The sequence below is a fragment of the Hoplias malabaricus genome, chromosome 3 (genome assembly GCF_029633855.1).
Source record: "Hoplias malabaricus isolate fHopMal1 chromosome 3, fHopMal1.hap1, whole genome shotgun sequence".
Taxonomy (NCBI): Eukaryota; Metazoa; Chordata; class Actinopteri; order Characiformes; family Erythrinidae; genus Hoplias; species Hoplias malabaricus.
Genome location: NC_089802.1, coordinates 21,573,342 through 21,595,743, shown reverse-complemented (window position 1 = coordinate 21,595,743; position 22,402 = coordinate 21,573,342). Strand labels below are relative to the sequence as shown.

The 22,402-nt window shown below is 39.0% G+C and overlaps 1 protein-coding gene across 3 annotated transcripts in view; it reads right to left on the bottom strand.

The window, feature by feature from the left end:
• Window positions 1-22,402, bottom strand: part of trrap (transformation/transcription domain-associated protein) — a 109,620-nt gene that overhangs the window by 49,268 nt on the left and 37,950 nt on the right. For all 3 annotated transcript variants that reach the window (XM_066663185.1, XM_066663186.1, XM_066663187.1), the window contains exons 37-51: window positions 19,557-19,685; window positions 18,556-18,822; window positions 17,198-17,404; window positions 16,930-17,088; window positions 16,380-16,514; window positions 16,101-16,211; window positions 15,523-15,669; window positions 10,864-11,077; window positions 10,016-10,141; window positions 8,099-8,245; window positions 5,217-5,416; window positions 3,679-3,800; window positions 3,193-3,406; window positions 1,640-1,819; window positions 546-692 (exon numbers count right to left, since the gene is read on the bottom strand). In XM_066663185.1, coding sequence (XP_066519282.1) covers window positions 546-692; window positions 1,640-1,819; window positions 3,193-3,406; window positions 3,679-3,800; window positions 5,217-5,416; window positions 8,099-8,245; window positions 10,016-10,141; window positions 10,864-11,077; window positions 15,523-15,669; window positions 16,101-16,211; window positions 16,380-16,514; window positions 16,930-17,088; window positions 17,198-17,404; window positions 18,556-18,822; window positions 19,557-19,685 — 2,505 coding nt within the window. The remainder of the gene's footprint in view (window positions 1-545; window positions 693-1,639; window positions 1,820-3,192; window positions 3,407-3,678; window positions 3,801-5,216; window positions 5,417-8,098; window positions 8,246-10,015; window positions 10,142-10,863; window positions 11,078-15,522; window positions 15,670-16,100; window positions 16,212-16,379; window positions 16,515-16,929; window positions 17,089-17,197; window positions 17,405-18,555; window positions 18,823-19,556; window positions 19,686-22,402) is intronic.

Below are 22,402 nucleotides of genomic sequence, written 5' to 3'. Positions count from 1 at the left end.
TGGAAGCGTACAAAATGGCTTACTTTTACATTAAGTAAATGTTGCTTAACTAATGCCATTGCTTGGGGGGAAGGGGAAAATCTGCACAATATTAATTTTACAGAAGGAAAAGAAAGCACCTTTTTTATTTCAGTGAAACTCAATGTAGAGAGATTTTATTCCAAGCAATTTTGAAGCATTTCTTGTTGTCCATTCATCATGACATTTTCACACTGCTGAAATGATTTAGTGAACTAAAAATAGACAAAAATGTAGTTTACTTCATTGGACATTTATAGGTATTTTAATGAGAGTTTGGGTAATATGACTTTTTTTTTTGTTTGTTTTTTAAACTTCATATATTGGGACATTGGTAAGGTACTGTTCAAAGGGAATAGGCATTTTTAAATTGTGTTTTAAAATAAAATAGCAAAAGAGAAGAATGTTATAAAATATAAATAACAGCTACTTATTTTTCACAAATGGAGAACTGTGCCATTGGTTTTCTGCATGGACCAGCTTGAGTCCCACATTCTCAGATAGCATATGTTTAGGTGGCCGCTCACCTTGACCTCTCTGAGGGAGTCCAGGAACTTGTCATGGCGGTTGGTGAGCATGTGCAGCTGGTTGCCAGCATCTCGCTCTGCCTGCTCCTTGGTTTTGGGCAGAGTGGTCTGGTCTCCTGGGGCTAGCTCAATGTCTATCTCTACGTCCTATACACAGCAAGGCAAGGTTCAGTTTTAATACATACCAAATAGGGCTGGACAATAATTCAATATCAATATATATATTGCAATATAAAATGTTTCAATAACAAATTATATGATTTTTATACACATATTTTTTTTATATTTTCAGTATATTATTTACAGCATCTGGGCACTGTCATCAGTTCATTGCACTCAATTTTAAAGTTAGTTTAAAAATATTAATTTTGATAAAGCCAAGAGGTTTTTGTTTGATGGTGATGTCATGTTGCTTTTAGTTCTTGCCAGTTTTTCTGTGGCTTTTTTATTGTTTATATCGATATCGGAGTTATATCGTATTGACAGAAATTAAGAAATATATTGTGACATAAACTTTGGCCGTATCGTCCAGCTCCATTTCGTAAACTTTAACATAAAGTAGACCTTAAGCTTTTATGATTTCTCGATATTAAAGAACATACCCAAGAAATGTCCTTTACTGCATAATAAATTTACTGCAATTTACTGGAATTTTAAATGTGTGGATGAACTGAAAAATCAACAATTCAAATAATTCAATACATCATGACTTGTCAACTAAATCTAAGGTGACCATTTTAGTGGAATTGAGAAGAATATATATATATATACTGAATACAATAGAGGAACACTAACACAAGGAATGAAAATAGTATATATATATATATATATATATATATATATATATAATAAAAAAAATCCACTAAGCTGAAATTTCTCCTATATTTCAAACTGGGATTTAATAAAAATGAGTGCATATGTTTAATACTAATTTAAAATCCCAATTAATCACTCCGTACTCCAAGCACATGAAAAGGCCAGATGCAAATTTGCACCGCTACAATAAACACATCTTGATAACTCAAGTATATGTATGAAATGGTGATCATAGACACACACACACAGCTGTGAGTTGGATGTGGGGCAGAACTGACCTCCTCTTTGGTCTCACTGTTTTCCCTCTCTCGTGGCTCCTGCTTGATGTGCGTTGCCATGGCGAAAGCAGCACGGTCATGGCTGTCGGCCAAGTTGATGACGTTGGTGATGGAGGGCAACATGGAGCCCTGGCAGCTCGTGCCAATGATGGTGCCCTTCTCACACACAGCCAACAGCAGCTGAGGAGGACAAAGGCCACTCGGGTCAGTGAAGCACAAATCCAGCCTCCACTGACACTTATACACCTTACTGCACTGATATTCTCTCTGCCATGGCCAATGCCAGCTCCACAGGGAAGCATTTGAGCTTATCAATATCTATTCAGGACTGTATGAGTCTGAAACTGAAGCCCAGCCCATTTCTGGTGTTTTGAGACCTGACTAACCTGCAGGAACATTAGTAAATCAGAACTCATTCGTTCATTCATTGTCTGTACCCGCTTATCCAGTTCAGGGTCGTGGTGGGTCTGGAGTCTACCCGGAAACATTGGCCGCAAGTCAAGAACAAACCCTGGATTGGTTCCAGTCCTTCACAGGGCAACACACTCACACATTTGAGTCGCCAATTCACCTACCAGTGTGTGTTTTTGGACCGTGGGGAGAAACCGGAGCACATGGAAAAAACCCACTCGGGCACGAGGAGTACACACCAAACTCCTCACAGAGAATCATAACTAAAATAATCAAATATAGTACTTTTTAGAAGTTCCCAGTTTCAACATTTTAAATACTGTCTTTGTTCTACTTTAAATAAGTGTTAGGTTTAAATGTTTTGCATATCATTGCATTTTGACTTAATTTACATTTTACTCAGTGTGCCAAATTCTTTTTTGAAAAGGGGTCTTAAAACAAACCAGTTCCCAGCCCAAGCCTCATGTTCCTTTTGTTACTGTTTCAGAAGAACTGATGATATACACAATATACATAAAAAAGCTTATTTGAACATACACTGATGTAATTTATCATAAAAATCCCTAGTGATCAGCCATGATTCCGGGCATCAGTGCAATAAAGATCTGACTCCTGGTCTGCTGTCGCATATTTTTTGAAGCTGACACAGGCCTGGAGGGCGCAAGTGCCGGAGTTCAGTTGCCCTCCAACAGGCAAGGATGAATCAGCACGTGCCCCGCTGTGTCTGGGGCACCATTAATAATTCACCAGCAAGCAGCCACATTGATTGTGGCTGAGAGGGAGAATTTTTTTCTTTCTTTTAATGTGTGTAAGGCTCATCTCTCCATCTAAGCCCCACCAAACACCACATTCAGCAACGAAGTGCAACTAATGATTACTTCTAAAACAGATTAATGTATACATGATATGATTAGCTGAGTGATCCAATCATTAAGGGGTAAAATGCTTTCAGCTCTCAAGAAGCCATTTCAAAGAGGGAAAAAAAAAGACAAACAGGCTACTTCTCAGGCCTCAGAATAGTTAAATCATTATTTGGATGGAATGAAATAGGAAATATAACCAATTCTAAAACTGAAAAGTCCTCTAGAATTCTTTGAAAAATTCAAGGCTAATCTACAGACACAAATGAAAACCAGACATACCTCAATGCACTGCTTTATCCAGAAGTGACTGCCCATAGCCTCCCAGTTCTGTGAGCAGCAGATGTAGAGCAGTCGCTCATAGACCCTCCGCTTCATCGAAGCATCAAACACCTCAAAGAACTTTGCCCTGATCAGCGGCTGAGCACAACGCAGCCCTGACAGGAAGGCTGGCTCCAATTTTGATGTGATATCACTTCCTGAGAGGCTCTCGTCCCTGAAGGAGAGAAGGCAGGTTGAATGATCTAAATTAAAGGAAGTTTTCCAGCATATGACCAAACACAAACATGGGAGGGATGAGCGACCATTGGGTAAAAGCTGTGTGCTGGGGCCTTCATGCCCCATGCCTCTTAAACGTCATGGCCTGCCCACACCCTTCAGCCACACAAACCGGGACTGCCACATGCAACTCAGTTGCGGCCTTGTCGCCATGGCAATTGATGGAGGGCCAGTGTGTTGCTGGACCTCATGATTAATCGGCGTAATTACCTGTAGACGTAATTAACGAGGTCCAAGAACTGGGCGTTCAATTCAAGGTCGTCAGGAAAACGCTTCTCAATGTAGGTCATCATTTTCACCAGCAGAATAGACTTCTCTCTTAGATTAGGCATCTGGGCCGAGAGAGAGAGAGAGTGAGTGAAAGTAGAGGACAGAAGTGGGGTGAACAGACTGATACACTCCATTTATCTTGAAGCTATCATCAGGGCTTTATGCAGCACCTTTGCCTGCCTCCTTTCTCTCCCTGTCTGCTCTGTGGCCTGAGGCTAACCGAGAGACCACCTGGGTTCAGCTGCACAGCCAGAGCAGACAGACCACTGAGCACTGCTACTACCACATAAGAGCATAAAACATATCGTTTTACAAAACACCATCACTTAAAAGAACATTCCGCTACAGCTTTCCAATATCTCAAATGTGGTTGAGATATTGGAAGCCAAGACATGTTTGTTATCCTGCACCCAAAGATTTGCACTGCAACTATGAGGCTAATATAGCTCACAAGCATGTTGTACTGATCTCTATAAAAATAAAACCGAATAATATTTAAATTAAATATTACTGTGTAAATGTTTAACAAACATCTTAAAATAATAGTTAAACATTAGTAATACATACATATTTATTATTAATTAAAAATACTTCCATTTTTAAAGGGAAAAAGTATGGAAATTTTTTTCCATATAACGGTTTTTTCCATTTTCTGTCATTTCCTGAATGATCTGCATTTAGAGTTATTATTCACACTAACATTATCACCTTGGCTTAAGCTTGAACCATGTAAATTTAGGCAGACGATATCATTGGCAGAATTACTGACAATCCTCATGAACTAAAATCAGTTCTGAAGTACATTACTGTCTTTAGGATCCTTGCCTAGTATCCATTTCCTATGATATCATAATTACCAAATATACCAGATTACAATCTGACTTTCATTATATTATAAACTGCAGTGTTGTTTAATTTATATTGATATCTATAATTTGATAAAGATAGCATGCAATACAGCTATCACTCAGTGGCTCTTTAGGTTTGGCTTAGAACCAAAATATTTCCAAATTGGCATGTTAGCAAGCTTTTTCTCAACAAGCTTTTTCATTTAACTTTCACCAGTGAAGTACATCTCTTGTGCCAGAGGTTTGTTTTCCCATTTACATATTACCCAGCATTTTCTGCCAGATGAGAAAAAAAAAAAATCAGCATTTTAAACTATCTAAGCGCCATTCAAAGTGTGTATTTGAACAGTTAATTAGCTGGTGATGGTATGCTTTTATAGCCCTTAATTAAGTACACATTTTTTAATTGTATACATTTTTTTAACTAATCATATATATGCATGATTATAAAAATTAATAATTAAATAAAGGCCAAGCAATAAGATAGTAATGCGAAAGGGAACAGCAGAAGAACATTTGCATATCCTACAATGCATATGTTAGAAGCAAGACCTTCATAAAATTAATTCAATAAAATATTATTTAAAATATCAACCCAAAACACAAAGAACTTAATCAGTGAAGGATTACCTGGTTGGCTGCCATGGGGGAGTTGTTTTTGACCCACTCCTCCACTATCTTCACAACAGCCCGCAGGATCTTTGGGTCAGGTGATTTCTCGATCAGTGAGGTGAGAATCACCTGGATAAAGTTCTTCCTCATCTCCAAGTTCATGACGGACAGTCTGGTCTTCACCAGGTCTAGACTCAGCATGACGAGCTCACTTGTCACTGAGACACACATAAGACAGTTGTAGCTGTGTTGGATTCACAATTAAATGACATTTCATGATCAGGATGAGGTGGTTACAGAAGGTGAATGAATGAATGAACAAATGGATATTTACTACTGGAATGTATTACAATATATACAAAAATTACATTTAAGTGTTATAACTTAAAGTATATATACCAATAAAAATTGAGTATTTTATTTTTGCCCATATCCCACCAATGGAATTTTCAAGCTAAAAATTGCTGAGGTATAATATTTTTATATTTTTACAATTAATCTAAACTAGTAGGATACTACGCTGTGAGAAATATGCAGAACGTTTTACTCAGATGATATTTTATATTCTGGGAAACCCACAGCATAGAGATTAAAAAATAAATAAATCACCTAGAGATTTATACATTCCCTGTTTAGAAAACATGTATAGGTATATATTATTTAATATTATTTTGAAAGCGGTTTAAAATTAACTGTGATTTATACATGCCTATCAGCTCCTTATACATGATGATATCTCAAGCTATCCTTGCTATTCAATTGCATTGCCCAATCGCTCAGGCCTATTTGTATTGTGGAATTGTTAATACAGTTAATGTGTTCCTAATGCACTGAATCTAATACAACATTTGGAGTTCATAGATTTACACCCCTTTGTAATGACTTTTTCCTGAACCAATCAGGTCTGTTTCAACAGGGAAGTCAGCTTGACAAAAAGAGGGGGTGGGGGAAAAAAAAATCCCTAAACACAACGTGGCAAGAACAAAAACAAAAAATGAATACAGACATCCCTGTACATGAAGCATGAAATAACACAAACCATCACATCTTAACATGGAGACTAAAAGGGATTGGATTTTAGCGTGGCGAGGTGCCGCTGAGGGAAGGTATGAATGTGAATTTGTTCAGGCATCTGAATGCATTTTCTGCTTGATTTGTGAGTGGTTAAAGCAGGAGTGCTGATCAGTGTGGTAGTGGAGAGAGGAGGGCACTGTGGAAAAGGCTGATTTTTAAAGCTGAGCTCGGGTTCATGCTGTGCATAGGGCTTCAGCTCCACCACCATGGTCACCCTGCAGCATGATGATCACTGACCAGCGTGGACAGGACTGTCTATGTCTGCGTGTCTGGGAGTGTGTGTATGCATGCGCGTGTGCCAGCAAGTCCGCATGTGTCCTTAAATGTGATACAGGCCTCAATCCATTTAAACGCTCCGATAGCATCTGGGAAAGGTTTTTTGAGCTGAGAGGTCAGTTTGGAGATTCTAAGCCATTGGACACGGTGGGAGTGTTCTGACTGAGCCTCTTCTCACTTCTGAGGGATTAGCGGGCCCACATGACAACCATTACACTGGTCCTTCTGCAACACCAAGTGGTCAGATGCTGAAACCACAAGCTGCACTCCTAACACTCGTCCTATTGCACGGCCCCAAGGTGAAGATGGTCGCCTAGTCACCAATCCCTACACTAGATAATCAGGCATATATATTAAAAAAACACTACCATTAGAGGGAAAAGAAATCATTTAAAATAATTATTCCCTTTTTTAGTTACAGTATTTACTTAAAATTATCTTTTTTAAAACAGCAGAAAGTATTGAGATGGCTCAACATTACGCTTTTACCCAATACTGATACAAATACACTGAATCTTGTGTATGTGTACGTTTGTAGAAATTTGATTTTTATTATTTTTAACCAACTTTATCCGCACATTTAATTCACTGCCAGAGAAGCCAACTCTCCCAATCATATACCAATCATACCAGACTGAAAGAGTGAAGGCTAGCATATGCTTTTTTTTTTTTTATCCCCTTCCAAATGACCATAAACACTTTGTGGAGAACCCAAACTGTTGAGTTCTGCTACTTTATCTAACCCATGCCCAAACTGGCTAACATAACGCTGAGAGAAGGCCATCCTACCCACTCTAAAAGCTGTATAGTTTTGCTGCTTGAAACTCAGGAATGACAATACCATTACCATTGATAAAACCTGCAATTTAAATGCAATGTCGGGGTCTATGTTTATTAGAAGACTCAGTCAAGGAAAGGAATTCCACAGTAAACAACATGAAATGACGGTGTGAGTCACCTTTTTAGATGCAGGATAATAAAAGAGTTTTTTTTTTTTTTTTTTTTATAAATTGTACAAACTTTCACAAGTAGATGTGCATGTGAAGTCTAACTGCAGGATTAGAAAGTGTAAAGTGGTCTTTATTATTGCAGATAAAAATGTACTGTGAGAAATGATTGAATGAGTTGAATTCTGTGGCCCAGAGCTGAACTGTTTCAATGTGACAAACAAAGCCACAACTTCAGAACAGAGCAGGGAGACAAGGGACACATCACAGGTATGAGAACGGCTGTGTGTGTGTGTGTGTGTGTGTGTGAGAAAGAAAGGGAGAGAGAGTGAGAAGAGCAGGCCCAAGCACCTGGCAGGTAGCTTTGGTGAAAAAGGGAGGCCAGCTCCCATAAAACACATTATCATTTAATTTTGTGCTGGCATGCTACATCATATTAACTTAAAGCGGCTGCTCTGAAACAGCAACTAATTAGAATTAATTCAGCATCCCATGGATGATGTGAAGTCTTTTAACTGCTGTCAAGAGTCTGCGCAAATAGAAGTGATTTGACCTGTGAACGGATCTGAGAAGTGTCTCGTGCCATCCAAGGCAGCTGCTCACCTGCACTGGTTTCTGTGGTGCCGGTGTTGGTCTGTGGACTCAGGTGTTCTCGCACCATCTTCTGCAGTGAACGCATGAAGACGGAGATGAGGCGGTCGATGTAGCTGGAGTTGTAGCTGCAGGCAGACTTCAGGATCATGAGCGTTCCTGGAAGTAGAGAGACGAAGAGAGAGTGTAACATGATGCCCCAGAGGGAGAAAACAATACTTCCCTTACTGTAACACTACAGCCAATGGCCCTGGGGGGCTAGTAACAACTTTAGGAGCAGTGGCCTTGTCACTCTAGTTGTATTACAAGGTCGTTTTTAAGAAATCTGACTGAGTTAGCGGCTGAGGTGGGGGGTGAGGTTGGGGGATGAGTAATGCTTTTCTTTGCCAGGGCCCATAGGGATAGGAGACAAATGTAAAAAGTCACCCTCCACGAGACACATACATCATATCAGTGGTCCGCGAGTAACCGTATGCCTCCACCAGGGCGGAATTGGGAGGTATTTATTGACCAGCAGTGCCATTTCAGGCCCATATCGAATACCACCAACTTTAGATCGTAATCCAATAGTGTTTTATCACCTTTTATTCATTTGTAGGTCTTAAGAAACTGCCTGCTCTGTGTAAACTGAGAAATAGGAAATGTGTCACAGCACATGCTCACTCCAAAGAAATCTCTTTCACACATGCCTTGTTGGGTGAAGACTTTGACATTTCATTTTGGTCCAAACCAAAATAGCATGTGTGAAAGGTGACCTTTGTCTGACCAAAAGAGGTGGTATGGATCAAACAGAACTTTTTCAGACCATTTATAAGAAGTTGAGTCAGTATAAGGCTATGTTCACACAGCAGGTAAAAGTGGTTTAAATCTGATTTCGTGACCAAATCTGATTTTTTTGTTCTGCTGTTCACACACTATATATAATGTCACCTATATCTGGAATCAATCTGAACAGATCACGCTCCTAAACTGAAGAGCGCAAAGGATGATGCTTCACACTGAAAATAACATCATAAAACTGATTTAGAACCACTAAATAAGCTCTTATCCTGTATGTTTTATAAAGAGCCCTTTATACAAATTACCACAAGTTTTATTTTCTCATAAATGAAAGACAGGAACCTGGATTATGCCGTTTCACTGGTTTTTTGTTTCCCAATAGTTTTTACAAAACGAAAATGCATTTAATAGGTCATTTCCAGGTCCTAAACACCTCAAATTAAAACGAAAATGCTTTGGACCGTTGGCCGGATATCATTCTCAGTGGCTGGGGTGGCGTAAAAGTTACATGAATTCCGATCTGGCCGTTCAGACAGATTCACATTGCTACAGATAGGATATGGATCGGATCTCAATACAACATATGGAAGTGGCCCAAATCTGATTTTAAAAAGTTAGATTCAATATGATTTGTGCTGTTCACACAGCCACACACAGCCTAAATGATGTAGAAAACATATTAAAACCTTTAACTGTTAATCACCAGAAGCATAACAGGTTCCTGCATCATCAGTGAACATCATTTATATAAATATTATCAGTATTTATAATTAAGAGGGAAAAAATATAACACCCTCTTCACGTTCACACACTGTCCTGGTTTTTATGTCCTGTTACTGTAGTAAACATCACTAGGGGCACTCAGTAATTTAAAAGTTAACATGGGTATGGTTTGGAGCAGAGCATTAATCAGCCAGTCACCTAGTTCAACCTTTTAAGTTTGAAGAGCTGCTAAATGAGTAGGATAAGCATGATATATGCGGTGTATGTGCTTGTGTTTGTGTATTAGCTATATCTTGAATCTTGGTGTGAAAACACCCTTAAAGAATATGACAAAGCAAGCAGATATCATTTTGACTTATTAAATAATTAATCACTGTTAATACAGAAAACATGGCGAATGAATCATGTTCATAAGACGACTCTTACCGAACAATTGGGTGGGATTTGCGCTGGTGGCCTTCTCATAGTTAGTAAGACCCTCATAAATGACCTTCCCCACAGCAGCATACAAACACTCCAACTCCTCATACTTTGAGGCCACAGACGAGGTGCCTGAGAACAGAACATTTTGACAGTCTTAATAAAAAAGTACAGTTAAACGAAGCTACTGTACAATCTTGTCCAAAATCATTATGACATTTTTGGAATATGGTCTTTGGTTCTACTTGTTCCTGTCTGTATTTGGTATTTTTGCCTTGGGGCTACCCCTACAGTTGCAGAGTGCAATTATCCTGAAATAAAAGAGAGAAGGGGGGGGGGGTGTCCTTCCCACCTCCAACAGTTACATAGTGCACTTTTAGCAGCGCTGAGCCCAGAGTAGCAATCAAAGACCTCTATTCTCTTTCAGTGTCAGTGGAGCATCATAATAAATGAAGTTTTACAGTAATTTTAAGGCTCACTGAGGGGAAAGTTAATGTTGATATCCGGGATCAGTATGGGCTGTTGTACATTCAGCAAAGTAATTTAAAGCCTGTTAAAGGCATTACACAGACTTTCCAGAAGCCTACAACTTGAAAAGCTTAAACACAAGTATTCCACTGTATAACAATTAAATATTACAGACATCCCACAAATCATGCCTTCTGTGAAAGCCATGATGATTCCCCCACTGGTGAAGTGTGACTGTTTCCTAAGGGGACATACACAATCCTTTTATCATGAGTTTTAGTCGTTTTCAAAATGACATAAAAACATAACAATTGGAGGAAAATTTGACAGTGTTTCACCATTATTTCCAAAGTATGCTTCACAGCAGACGTGTGGAGTCTACTCACTGGGTTCAGTGGGGAAGATGCTCATTAGTCTCGAGAGCAGAGAATGGACAGCTCGTAGGACTTTGGTGTTGCCACAGGTCATGCACGCAGCAATGCCACGCTGCAGGGGCTTGAAGTGGGCAAGAATGGCTGGAGACTGCAGCACGGTGAGCAGGAAGCTCAGTATCTCCAGTCCAGTGCAGATGTTGGAGAAGTTTGCCTGGTTGGGCTGCTCCTGTAGGAAAAAATAAACAACAAATGGTGCAATCTCAAAAAATGAGCCCAAAGCTTAAATTAACACAACAACTAATCTGCAACATGAACATTTTCCAAAAATATCAAGATACAAAATAGGGGCAAAACTTTGTAGAGAGTTAAGTGTATTAACAGTTATTTTGTTCCCCTTTAGACCAAATTCCTCCTCTGCTTCACAGCCCACTGCTATTTATTTGGTTTTAATGTATTTGTAAATAGTGCTGGCAATATGACTGCAGATCAATATCATGATTAATTGAACATTTTACCTCGATTACAAAACACAACATCTCATTTCATTGTTACACTGATGATCTGCAACTGTATCTACCTCTGATTCCAGAAAATCAATGCTCTCTAGACAGACTCAATGAGTGTATCATGGAGAATTGGATGGTCCAGTTTTCTTCAATTAAATGATAAAAACAGAGGTTTTATTGCTTGGCACCACCAGTTTAACCAAGACCTTAGAGGTAAATCTTGATTTGTTAACTTCCTTTTTACAGCCTCAAGTATAACAATCTCTGGGTCACATTTTTTTCCAGCTCAGAATTATCTCCAGACTTTTCTTAATGCCTTAAATTTTGAAAGGGTCATTCATGCCTTCGTCACATCTAGGCTGGATTTTTGCACTGTACTTTGGGAATTAATGAAGCATGTCTTTCATGCGTACAACTAGTTCAAAATAGAGCTGCCAGATTATTAAGTGGTAGAAGAAAAAGAGAGCACATCACTCCAGTTTTGGTACACTTATACTGAATTCTGTAATGCAATGGAAGCCAGTGTAAGATATAAATGATGGTATTTGAAGCCCTGAATGGTTGTGCACATGTTTATATTGTGGACATGCTAGATATGTACGCACCAGTCAGATCTCTAAGGTTGTTGTCACAATCTCTTGTCCCAGTGGTTTCTGTCAAGTTAAAAGGGTATTGTGCTTTTGCTCTCACTGCACCAAAGCTCTGGAACAGACTCCCAAGTGACAGTAAACTCATCTGTGACTGTTTTTAAATCCAAGCTCAAAACATCTTTCTATCCCCTAGATTTTACCAGCTTTTAACCTGTTAAGAGGTGGATTGATGGACTGATGCCTGAGTGAACGTATGACTCTTTGTGCTTGTGCTAGTGGTGACCAAAGGATATGTGTTCTTTTATTGTAAAGCACTTTAAATGTGCTATAAATATAAACTATTATTACTATTACTACTAGTTATAATTAACTATTACTATTATTAATGAACAATTCTTCAGGGTTAATTTTTAAAAAAATTTTTTTTTTTTTTTAATGGGCACATAGTTCACTGACAAGGTTTGTACGCTCAGGTATTAAAGATGGGATATATATTGTTTAAACTCGCTGGGAGCTCATCGGTCTCTATTGAGCTATGCACTGTTCATATTTGGTGATGTTATTGTGCTTCTAGTGTTGAAAGTGACTGATGGTATGAAATTTAGTTGTTGAGTTTTGTTTTTTAAATTTGACTTGATAGTAGAAATACTGATAGTATTGATATAGGCACAATAGCTTCGATTCGAGTTTCTGAATATCAAGTAACTTTTGATTCATTTGTCAGCCCTGTCTGTAACTGTTTCTCAAATTTAAAATCAGGCAGGAAATGAAACTATGAGAACGGCACATATCAATATTGTAGTGGAATAACAGTACTAGTACAGATAGTGTATTGTCCCAGTGCAACAAAATGTGAAAACATCAAATGGCCTTTTTTGTGTTTAAAAATTTAGCAGATCTAGTGAGTACAGCTGATTCTGGGAAAGACAGCCAGCGAGGTGCTGAGGCATATGTGAAAACCCTGCAGTAGACAAAGGTGTGGCTGCAGGAGACATGCAGTAGACCTGCAGTGAACGGACTGTCCTGCAGCATGTACTCTAACCAACTCAAAGCCAACACAATCACATGATAAAAGGCAATCAGATTTGCAGAGCATTTCATTAGTGTGGATAAGAGCAACCAGCAGGCAGCTCTTGCCCCTATGGACCAAACAAACTGACCTGCTTGTTCATTAGAGCCAGGTTATAGGTCATAGGAAGAGGAGGACCTTTAAAGAACACAAAAGAATACAAAAAGGTATAGGTACCCACCAGCTTGCACTAATAACCTTGAATAGCATGTACGAGAGCATGTACTGGTGCAATGAACATAACTGAAAATGTATATATAAGATTCTATATTTTATGCACAGAGGAATCCTCTTCTGCATCTGCATTTGCATTTCAGGAAATAGCACTCCATATCCCCATTGAAGGAGGCAGTATTCTGCATTTTTAATTAAAGTAATAAAAATGTTATAACTGCAAAGGAGTTAACCAGTGATAGTTAGTATTAATGTAACAATTTACTGAATTATACACTGTAAAACAGCAGTAACAAAAAAGATATTATTTCAATGTCTTACAAGTCTTCAGGCATAAATGTGCACATTAATATTCACATTCAGTAATGGTTTTTTTTTTTAATGCAGCGCGCAAACAGGCTTGAACTCGCCACATATTTCTAATTCAGACAAATGTACTTATGCAACTTTAATCATGTGGCAACCGCAGAGAAACTGGATTTAGAGACAGTAGATCTACGTTTACGTATGAAGACCTAGTGGTTTTGGAGTAGTATATTTTTAGCTGCATATACCACTGTGTATTTTGGGTATATATGAACAAACTAAATATGAGCAAAATAATAAATAAATAAACTAATAAAAATTCCAGGTCCCCCACAAAAAAAAAAAAAAAAAGGAAAGGCTAAAATAATCCATGTTTGCTGAATCTAAAAGGACAGTTTGACTGTGCCTTTGATGGATTTCCACTAACTATTAAATGCAAAGTGATAAAAACATGCCATTTTCTGGATTGCTCAACAGCCAAATGCCAAACTCCAGGAATCTACAATTACACAACGCTCCAGACAACCTTATTGCACACTGGGGAATCAAGCCCTATCCATGCATTTCAATCACAGGAGTACACGGGGCTGCAGCAGAGCATATGTGTCTGGCCCTGAAAAGAATCAATAGCTTGGCGTGTCTGCAAGACAGGAAGACCATCTCTGATTTCAGGGGAGAGAGAGAGTGTGTGTGTGTGTGTGTGTGTGTGTGTGTTTGGGGTGTGGGGGGGAGGAGGAAGAGAAATGAATAAGGACAATGAGACGGTGAAAGGGAGAGAATATAACAGAAGGGGAGGAGCAGACATCAAAACTTGCGAAAAAAGAACAACAGTGCGAGAGAGGGACAAATGAAAAAGTATGAGAGAGCAGGGATAAAAAAAAAAGGCAAAAAAAGAGAAGATGAGAAAGTGAGACAAGCACAAGGGGGTGAAGGAGGAGAGAGACAGTGAAGGAGAGAGTGTGCTAGAGAAGGGGAAAGAGAGAAAGTGGGGTGAAAGAGAAACAGACAGAGTGCACAGAAAGACTGGTGCAGGTGGGTGAGCTGCTTAACTGAGAGCCAGTCTCCCAGATGACAACAGAATTAGTCACAGCGCTGAGCTCCAGAGAGAGAGAGAAAGAAATCAGTCATAAGCCAGGATATCGATTTTGCTCACATCAAAACTGCTTTTGGAAAGGCAATGGAAAAAATGAGGAGGAATGGGAGGAGAGGAGGACAGGGCAAACCAGGGACAGACAAGGAGAACTTACCTATAAAGACAAAGAGAGCAAACCAACTTTTAAAAAGACAACATTTGAAAGACCTCTTTAAAATTCCTAGTTAAACAAACCATACCTGAAATACAGTAAAATTAACAATACACAAAGCTAAACCTAAAATCAGGTCTGACTGTCAGGGATGCACCAATCCAACTTTTTCTGTTCCGATACGATACATAAACTTTGCATATCGGTGGATACCCAACAACGATCCGATACCACTGCTGAATTAATAAACCATATACTTCACCTTGTGGGAGAGACTTAAGGCATAACAATTGACTTAAATATTATTAACAAAAATATACATAAAATATAATTAACAAAATATATAAATGAAATGCTAAAATGAACAATTGTGCAGGACCTGGCACAGCATTCAAATTCAAAAAGAAGTTCTTGAAAATATAGTAAAAAAATTTAATAAAATACATCAGTCAAAAATAAGTAGCTTTACTCTGTCAAACGCACAATAATCACGCAGTAATTTTTAAATATTTAGTGTAAACAGAAATCCAAAATAAAATCTAGCAGTTGAACCAGAGAAAAAACAAATAACAATCAGTAATTGTTGAGGGTAATTCAAACTAAAAAGTAGAGACTGAAAAAGAGAAAAAAAAGTAGCTTAAATAATTTGACTTGAAAGTGAATGGATCAGTCCCACGCATCCGCTTATCTGATACCCAATAATGGTAATATCGGGATCTATGTCCGATTCTGTTATCGGATCGGTTCATCCCTAATGACTATATCTACCCTATGGCACTCACCACAGTCATGAGCAGCTTGTCAAACCACTGCAGTTTGAGCTCGGCACGGGGCCACATATCTTGTCTGAGGGCCGTCTTCATCAGATTCACACAGCGCCGGGACAGCAGCTCACCAGGGGAGCCAGCTACACTCGCATTGTCATTAACCTGTGAAGCAAAGCACATTAAGACGTTAAAGCACTGTTTAACTTTTGAGATGTAAATTTCACTCCTGGTGCAGAAACCCCAGTAAAAACATTTTATTTTAAATTCATTATAGTTGTGATGTCACATCCATCATCACCTAAACATATGACTGCCCAATTTGGCTTACAGCAGGATTATTTTTACACTGTTTACACTGGATTAATTTATTATCATTTTCATTAAATCTTAGAAACCTAATTTTAGAAGGAAGCGCCCGGTTTTATTCCATTTTGAATTGACTTTATATATATATATATATATAAATAAAACAACATTACATTACAGGACGGTGCAAAAAAAAAAAAAGCCCAAAACATCACACAGACAAAGGGTAGACACTATTTCCTTCACTATTACCAACAATATTTCAGGACGGAGTCACTTTTATTTACCTGGCAGGCAATGCGAATGAGGAAGTTGACCACAGTATCCGTATGCTGTTTCTCCACAGGCTTGGTGAGCAGTGTCTCTGACCCTGGCATTGACTGACTGCGGCCAAACACCTAGAGAGAGAAACCCAAACTGTAAAAACCCCTTGCTATGGCCTGTGTGTCAAACATGGCACTCTGAGGCATTTAGTGAGAGATAAAATGGGAGAGAGCGTGAGCGAAAGAGAGAGAGAGAGAAAAAAAAGATGTCTAGATTTGTTGCTGGGTGTAGATTTTCCTCACCGTCCCAACAGCTCCAGTGGCTGACCGGAATCGCTTCATGTCCTGTGCAGAGTCCACAGACATGCCCCTCTTCACTCCACTCGAACCAGAGCTTGTACCCTCGCCACCTGCACTAGGGTCTGCCTCTGACTCCGGCTAATGAGGAACACAAAAATGATTAAAATCAATAACTTCACAGTCTTTGGAATTAGTCTCACCATCCTAACGGATATTTTCAAAGCATGGTTAGCTTTATAAACATCATGCAAACCAATGTTTTGAATGGGGCTGTTTAGACAGGATAAGAAATGTGCTGTGTTGTTTGATCCTTGTGGTATATTGACCACATCTATATATGTAATTATGTATATTACTACGCCCCTTTAAAATGAGTAGTACTGAATCCTGATGAAAAAAAACAAAACAAAAAAACAACACACATGGTTGTTGTGTGCAATAAGTGATATTAAATCTTAATTGTAATAACTAATTTACTTTTACCTTAATTCATTTTACTTTTACTTTGCAACAATGGATATTGTACTACATTTTGTCATTTAAAACTCCAGACCTGTTGATCTTTGATACGCTGCAGCTCCCATTTGATGACAACTTCGGCCAAGTCCACAGCCAGCTTCCTCTGCTCGATGGTGACACTGGGAGTGAAGCCCAATCGCTGCATGGCACTGATCATGTGCTGCACAAGGTGATGCCTCACAGGATAGTACACCTGACCATGCAAACAAGAAAAGACTACTGTCAAACAAACTGACCTAGCCGCATAAACATAAACAGGCTAGGTTCAAGGTTCTTAACTCTTAACCAATGCAGTCAAGTACCCTGAAGTGCTGCACAATTAGGTGCAGAATGTGCACCAGCTGTGGCACTGTGTGGCCCTCCTCCACGATGATCTTACGGGTCCAGTGCGTGAGCATCTGATGTCCATCCTCCATACGAGCAGGGACGGCTGGTGTGAGGATAGCCATGGCTTGACGTACGATAGCTCGGGCCTCCATGGTATGAGCTTTCAGCAAGCTGTGGAACACCTATACAAAATACACAAATTACAAGTGTATGATTTTAGAGATTGTGAATAAGTAATAAAACCATTTATGCTCCTAGATGTGTATAGGATCTTAGATCCATTAATTTTAATATATTGCTGCTGAATGAAGTTTACTTACAATCATTAATATACACTTATTTCTAAGAAACATGCATTTTTAACACATAAAGCAATGTCTACGATTGTGGGCAAACACTGTTCTCTCATTTGTTTACATTCAGAAGTTTAGCATCTTTTAAAGTGGTACTGTGTCTGTGTTTAGTTTCATACAGTTAGCACTTTCCAGAATTTAGAGTCAGTTCCATCTACAGCAAAAATAAGTTAATATTTCCCACCTATGGAGCAGGAATAGAGCTTCAAATCTGTTTGTGCATTTCAATGTTTGGAAGTCATTGTGTAAAAACCTACAGATGCCATTTCTCTGCCGTGAGCACATTTGTTTTTTAGGCATTTATAGACACTGGGACTCTGTAAACAATTTAAAGTGGTTTTGAGCACACAAACAGACTGGAGAGCTAGTAAATGGTGAAGTCCTTCCAAGGAAGGCCAGTAATATAAACTCCTCTTCTACACACTATAGAAACTGCAAACAGCAGCAAATTCATGATGAGACATTTCCTCAGACATTGGTTTGCACATCATGGAAATAATATTAAAAAAAGGGAAAAATACAGATGTATCAGTAAAAACAAAAGCCAAAAAAGCTACAAGGAGCAGGAACCAGGCAGGAAAGAAGTGCTGTCAAAGCATTTTTTTTTCTTTCCTGGCAACGCATGTAAACCATGCTCTGTTCCAATTAGTGCCCGTCTCTAAGTATAAACCAGTGCTATTACACCTCTACATTTTGTACTAAATAGGGTTGAGAAATATATTTGAGACTCAGACCTGATGGCAGTGGAATTGCAGAGCGACACAGGCACTGACATATAAATGCTCACAATGGCATATGGCACAAGGAGACTATGGGGTAGGCTTGCCACTGTTTCAACACAGAAGCATAAATTGCTCTTTAATTATACGGGATAATAATAATCACAAAATGGTTCCCAAAAATAGAAAATCACAAAAAAGAAAAGTTTGCTTTTACAAGTTTCTACTTGTATATTTTAACTACTGCTCTAATCCTCTAACCTGCAGAACGATCTTCTTGTGGATGGCAAACTTGGCGATGATGTGGGCCAGGAGTAGATGGCCGCTGTATTTGCAGGCTGGGTCCACACAGGCCTTGGGAAGTAGGCAGGGCCATGCGAAGGTCATGAGTCGACGGAGCTTGCTGTTCCTGCTCTTGTTGTTGTCGTGAATATGGTGAGGTGCATGCTCCACCAGAAGTGTGGAGAACTGCAGCAGGTTGATCCTCAAAGAGTCCAGCAGGTCTGCCTGTTTCTCCGGGTCCAGCACCTGCAGGCAAGAACCCGGCAAAGTCACATGAACCACAATTCCAACTCCAATTCTTGGGGGTATGGGCATGATTGTGTTCATATATATATATATACACACAATCACACTATGTGTATATACACACACATACAAACACACAATTTTTTTTTACATTGTATTTTTTTATTTTTGTTTCTTTCTGTTTTTCATTTAATATACTGTAAAATTTCATTAAAAATGTATAAACAAAGTGTATTTATATTATTACTTCTATTTTACTCACAAACAAGAAAATATAAAATTCACAATTTTGACCAACTGTACAAGCTGTGTTGCGCTGTATTTTTTCAGGACTTTTATAAACATTATACAATTAAGCAAATAAACAATATTTGTGAATTAAAGAAGTACAGACTATTCTAAGCCAAAAACAATTTGACCAAGAGTGATCAATATTTAGTTTATGACTGATGTATATTTGAAATAGATTGGAAGGTGACTGATAGGGCCCAGGTTTTCAGACAATCAATTTGAGCGTGAAACAAATAGAGGCTATTAACCTCTACCTTTTTTGTCTCCGTTATAATCGGATTCGAGACAACACAAACACTATGACCTTTATTGAGGCCGTGACATTTCTTCCAGACAAATAACAGCCCCGGGTCAGAGGCCCTGATGAACATGGCGCTTGGTAAAGAGAGAGTGACAGCTCGTCGCAGCGGCTAGCTGAACGGCATATGGATAGAACTGGTTACCTTGGTGATGAACACACTAGTGATGCTCTCTGGATTGTCTCCCTCAGGGTTGGGCGGTCCAAGAAGTTGCTCCCCCTCACCCTTCTCAAAGCTGTACAAGAAAGCTGGGTGCAGGATGTGCTGCAAAACCTGTGAAAAAGGTACAAAATAAATAAATAAATAAATAAATATACAGACACACTCAGGAGAGAGGCTGCTAACTACTGGGGTGGTCCCTTTTGTAATTGTTTTTAACTTATTTTTCTATCAAACCAATTGGGCCTTAAGGTCCATGTTGGCCAATCCCTGAAAGTATATTTACACTGTATTTACCTTCAGGCTGTACCTTTTAGACTGTTCTTCTGACATTCACATACACTATTAAAAAATACATAAATGTAACTATATAGATATAAAAGCATAGCCTAAGGATATTAACAAGAAAACGGTCACTTTTGTTACAAAACACCCTAGTGGTTTACAGGACACAAAAAGACCGGGCATGCTAAAAGTTGCCAGTGAACTAAAAACAATAGACACCATTCAGCATATTCTATATTATATGCTCTATATAAGCATATTATCTTGTAATATGCTTACTGATGGCCATGAGTTTTTTTTTCATAACACAGCCTTAATGCAACCAAAATGCTTCTCTAATGAAGTTATGAGGTTTTGACATGACAGCGGTGATATGCGAACATATATCAATTCCCAGTAAAAGAAATCGATATATCAATCCTTTCAATCAGCAATAATGCTTCAAGAGCTAAGCCCAGACTGTATTAGTGACTCAGTTGTCAAGTATGTGCTATAATTTATGACTTCCAATGGACTTGGCTAATAGATCAACCTCAGGCAGCTTTGGCAGCCCAGGCTCGAATAAAGTCATTAAAAAGTGTGACGAAGGGAGAACGAGAAGAGACGGGTGCTGTGTGGTGGCTCCGATTTCAAGTCATGGACGGCAGTTCATTCTCCAGCTCTGTGATATTAATCACTCTGACATGAGTGAACATTACAATAAAAATGTCATTAGACCATTGTGTTCCCCTCTGGCTTTCCTGCTCAAGTTCCAGGGATGAGAAGGGGGGGGGGGGCAGAGAGAAAACAGTCAACAATGTGACAAGTGTAATCATGCATCAGAGATGGTAAAAGGAAAGTGAGAGGAAAAGAAAAGATGCAAAAGCATAAAGCTTTTACTTTTGCTCACAATGCACCAGAGACTGTCTCTCCAATTACATCTCTCTCACATACAGTAATGCTCTTGTTGCAAATACATTCACAGAATAAATCCAATACATGCCTGAACACAAAACATTAGGTAAAGTTAGGTAAAACATTAGGGGGCGGTTTTTACGAGGCAGGGATTAAGCTTAGTCCTGGACTATCCAGCATTGTGAACCATGATTATCCATTGAAAGGATAATATAGTCAAGGACTAGGCTTAATCCCTGTCTGGGAAACCACCCTTAGGTAAACTGCAGCATTCAAGTTAAGGCGTGGCATTCCTATGCCAGCTACTACCTTTCCTCAATCTGCATTGTCGAATGTATTTTAAAAGCCCTTAACTATGGAACATGCTATGCATAAACGGCCCAATAAATAGCTGACTGGCTGTCATGTTATTGTATTTATTTTTACTTATTACCTTTTCCTCCTTTACTTTCATAAACAGGTTATTACTGGCTTAAAATGCTGTGAATTTTGCCATGTTGCCTACTAAAAAGTTTAATGCTGAGAACATTCCCAATGGAACTCATTTTATGTTTAGACTTGTTGCAGCGATACCTAATTATGCCTTCACAAATAGGCATCTGGCAGCATCACCTGAGAGGAAAAACATGACATTACAGAGAGTGATCGATAATCATGTCTCGGCTCTTTCTGAGCTACTTCTGAACAGTGGACAAGACCAGCTCTGTGTTTCCAGGCGAGAGGAAGCCTCACCGTGCTGTGCTGGGCTGTCTGACGATGGCGGCTGCGTTTTTGTTGTTTACGCATGTGTAAAATAAATGACGATGTGTATAGTGCTGGTATCAGCCAGGCCGCGGGGCTGCAGGTGCGCCTTCATTATCCGACGCCCTAATGAGCTCCTCCACCGTTAGCGTGACTGATGGAGCAGCGCAGACTCCATTACACACTATCTATTACAAAAGCACACAGGCCCTAAACACAGAGAGAGAGAGAGAGAGAGAGAGAGAGAGAGAGAGAGAGAGAGACCCATCCTCACCACCTTCCCCTCAAACCCTGCCGAGATCAACACCCAAAACACGCATTATGTTAAAACATGCAGCTGTGCCCGCTTGTTGGGGTTGGTGGGGGGGAGGGATGGAGAGAGACACATCTCCGTTTGCACTTTTACCAGCAGTGCTTTGGATACAGATGGTCTGCTCTGACGAACAGCCAGAGAAGTTTGCTTATGCAGAGCCTCAAAAAAGGTGATGGGGAAGTTGCCAGAATTCTGAGTAATTTCCCCCCACCTGTAATTTGTAGGAGAACTAAATGCAAATTATTTAAATATCCCATGTGTCCATGAAACTTTCCCTTAAAAAGTAAATGTATAAATACAGGTTTTATATTAATGCACAAAATGACACCAAAGGAACTTTACAGGTTTCAAATAATTTGAAGAAAATGTTGAACAGGGTGCTATGAACTGTTTTTTGAAAGTAATTTTGAAATTAAATAATAATAAAAATGATTAATATTTGATTAATATATGATTAATAATTATTATTACTAAAAGAATCTGCACATATGTAATAAAAAAGGATAAAAGGACACGTGACTCCAAACAAATTAAGTGTTTATGCACATGCATAAAATTTGACATTGAAATAGGCTGCTGGGGCGCTGCTCATTTGACA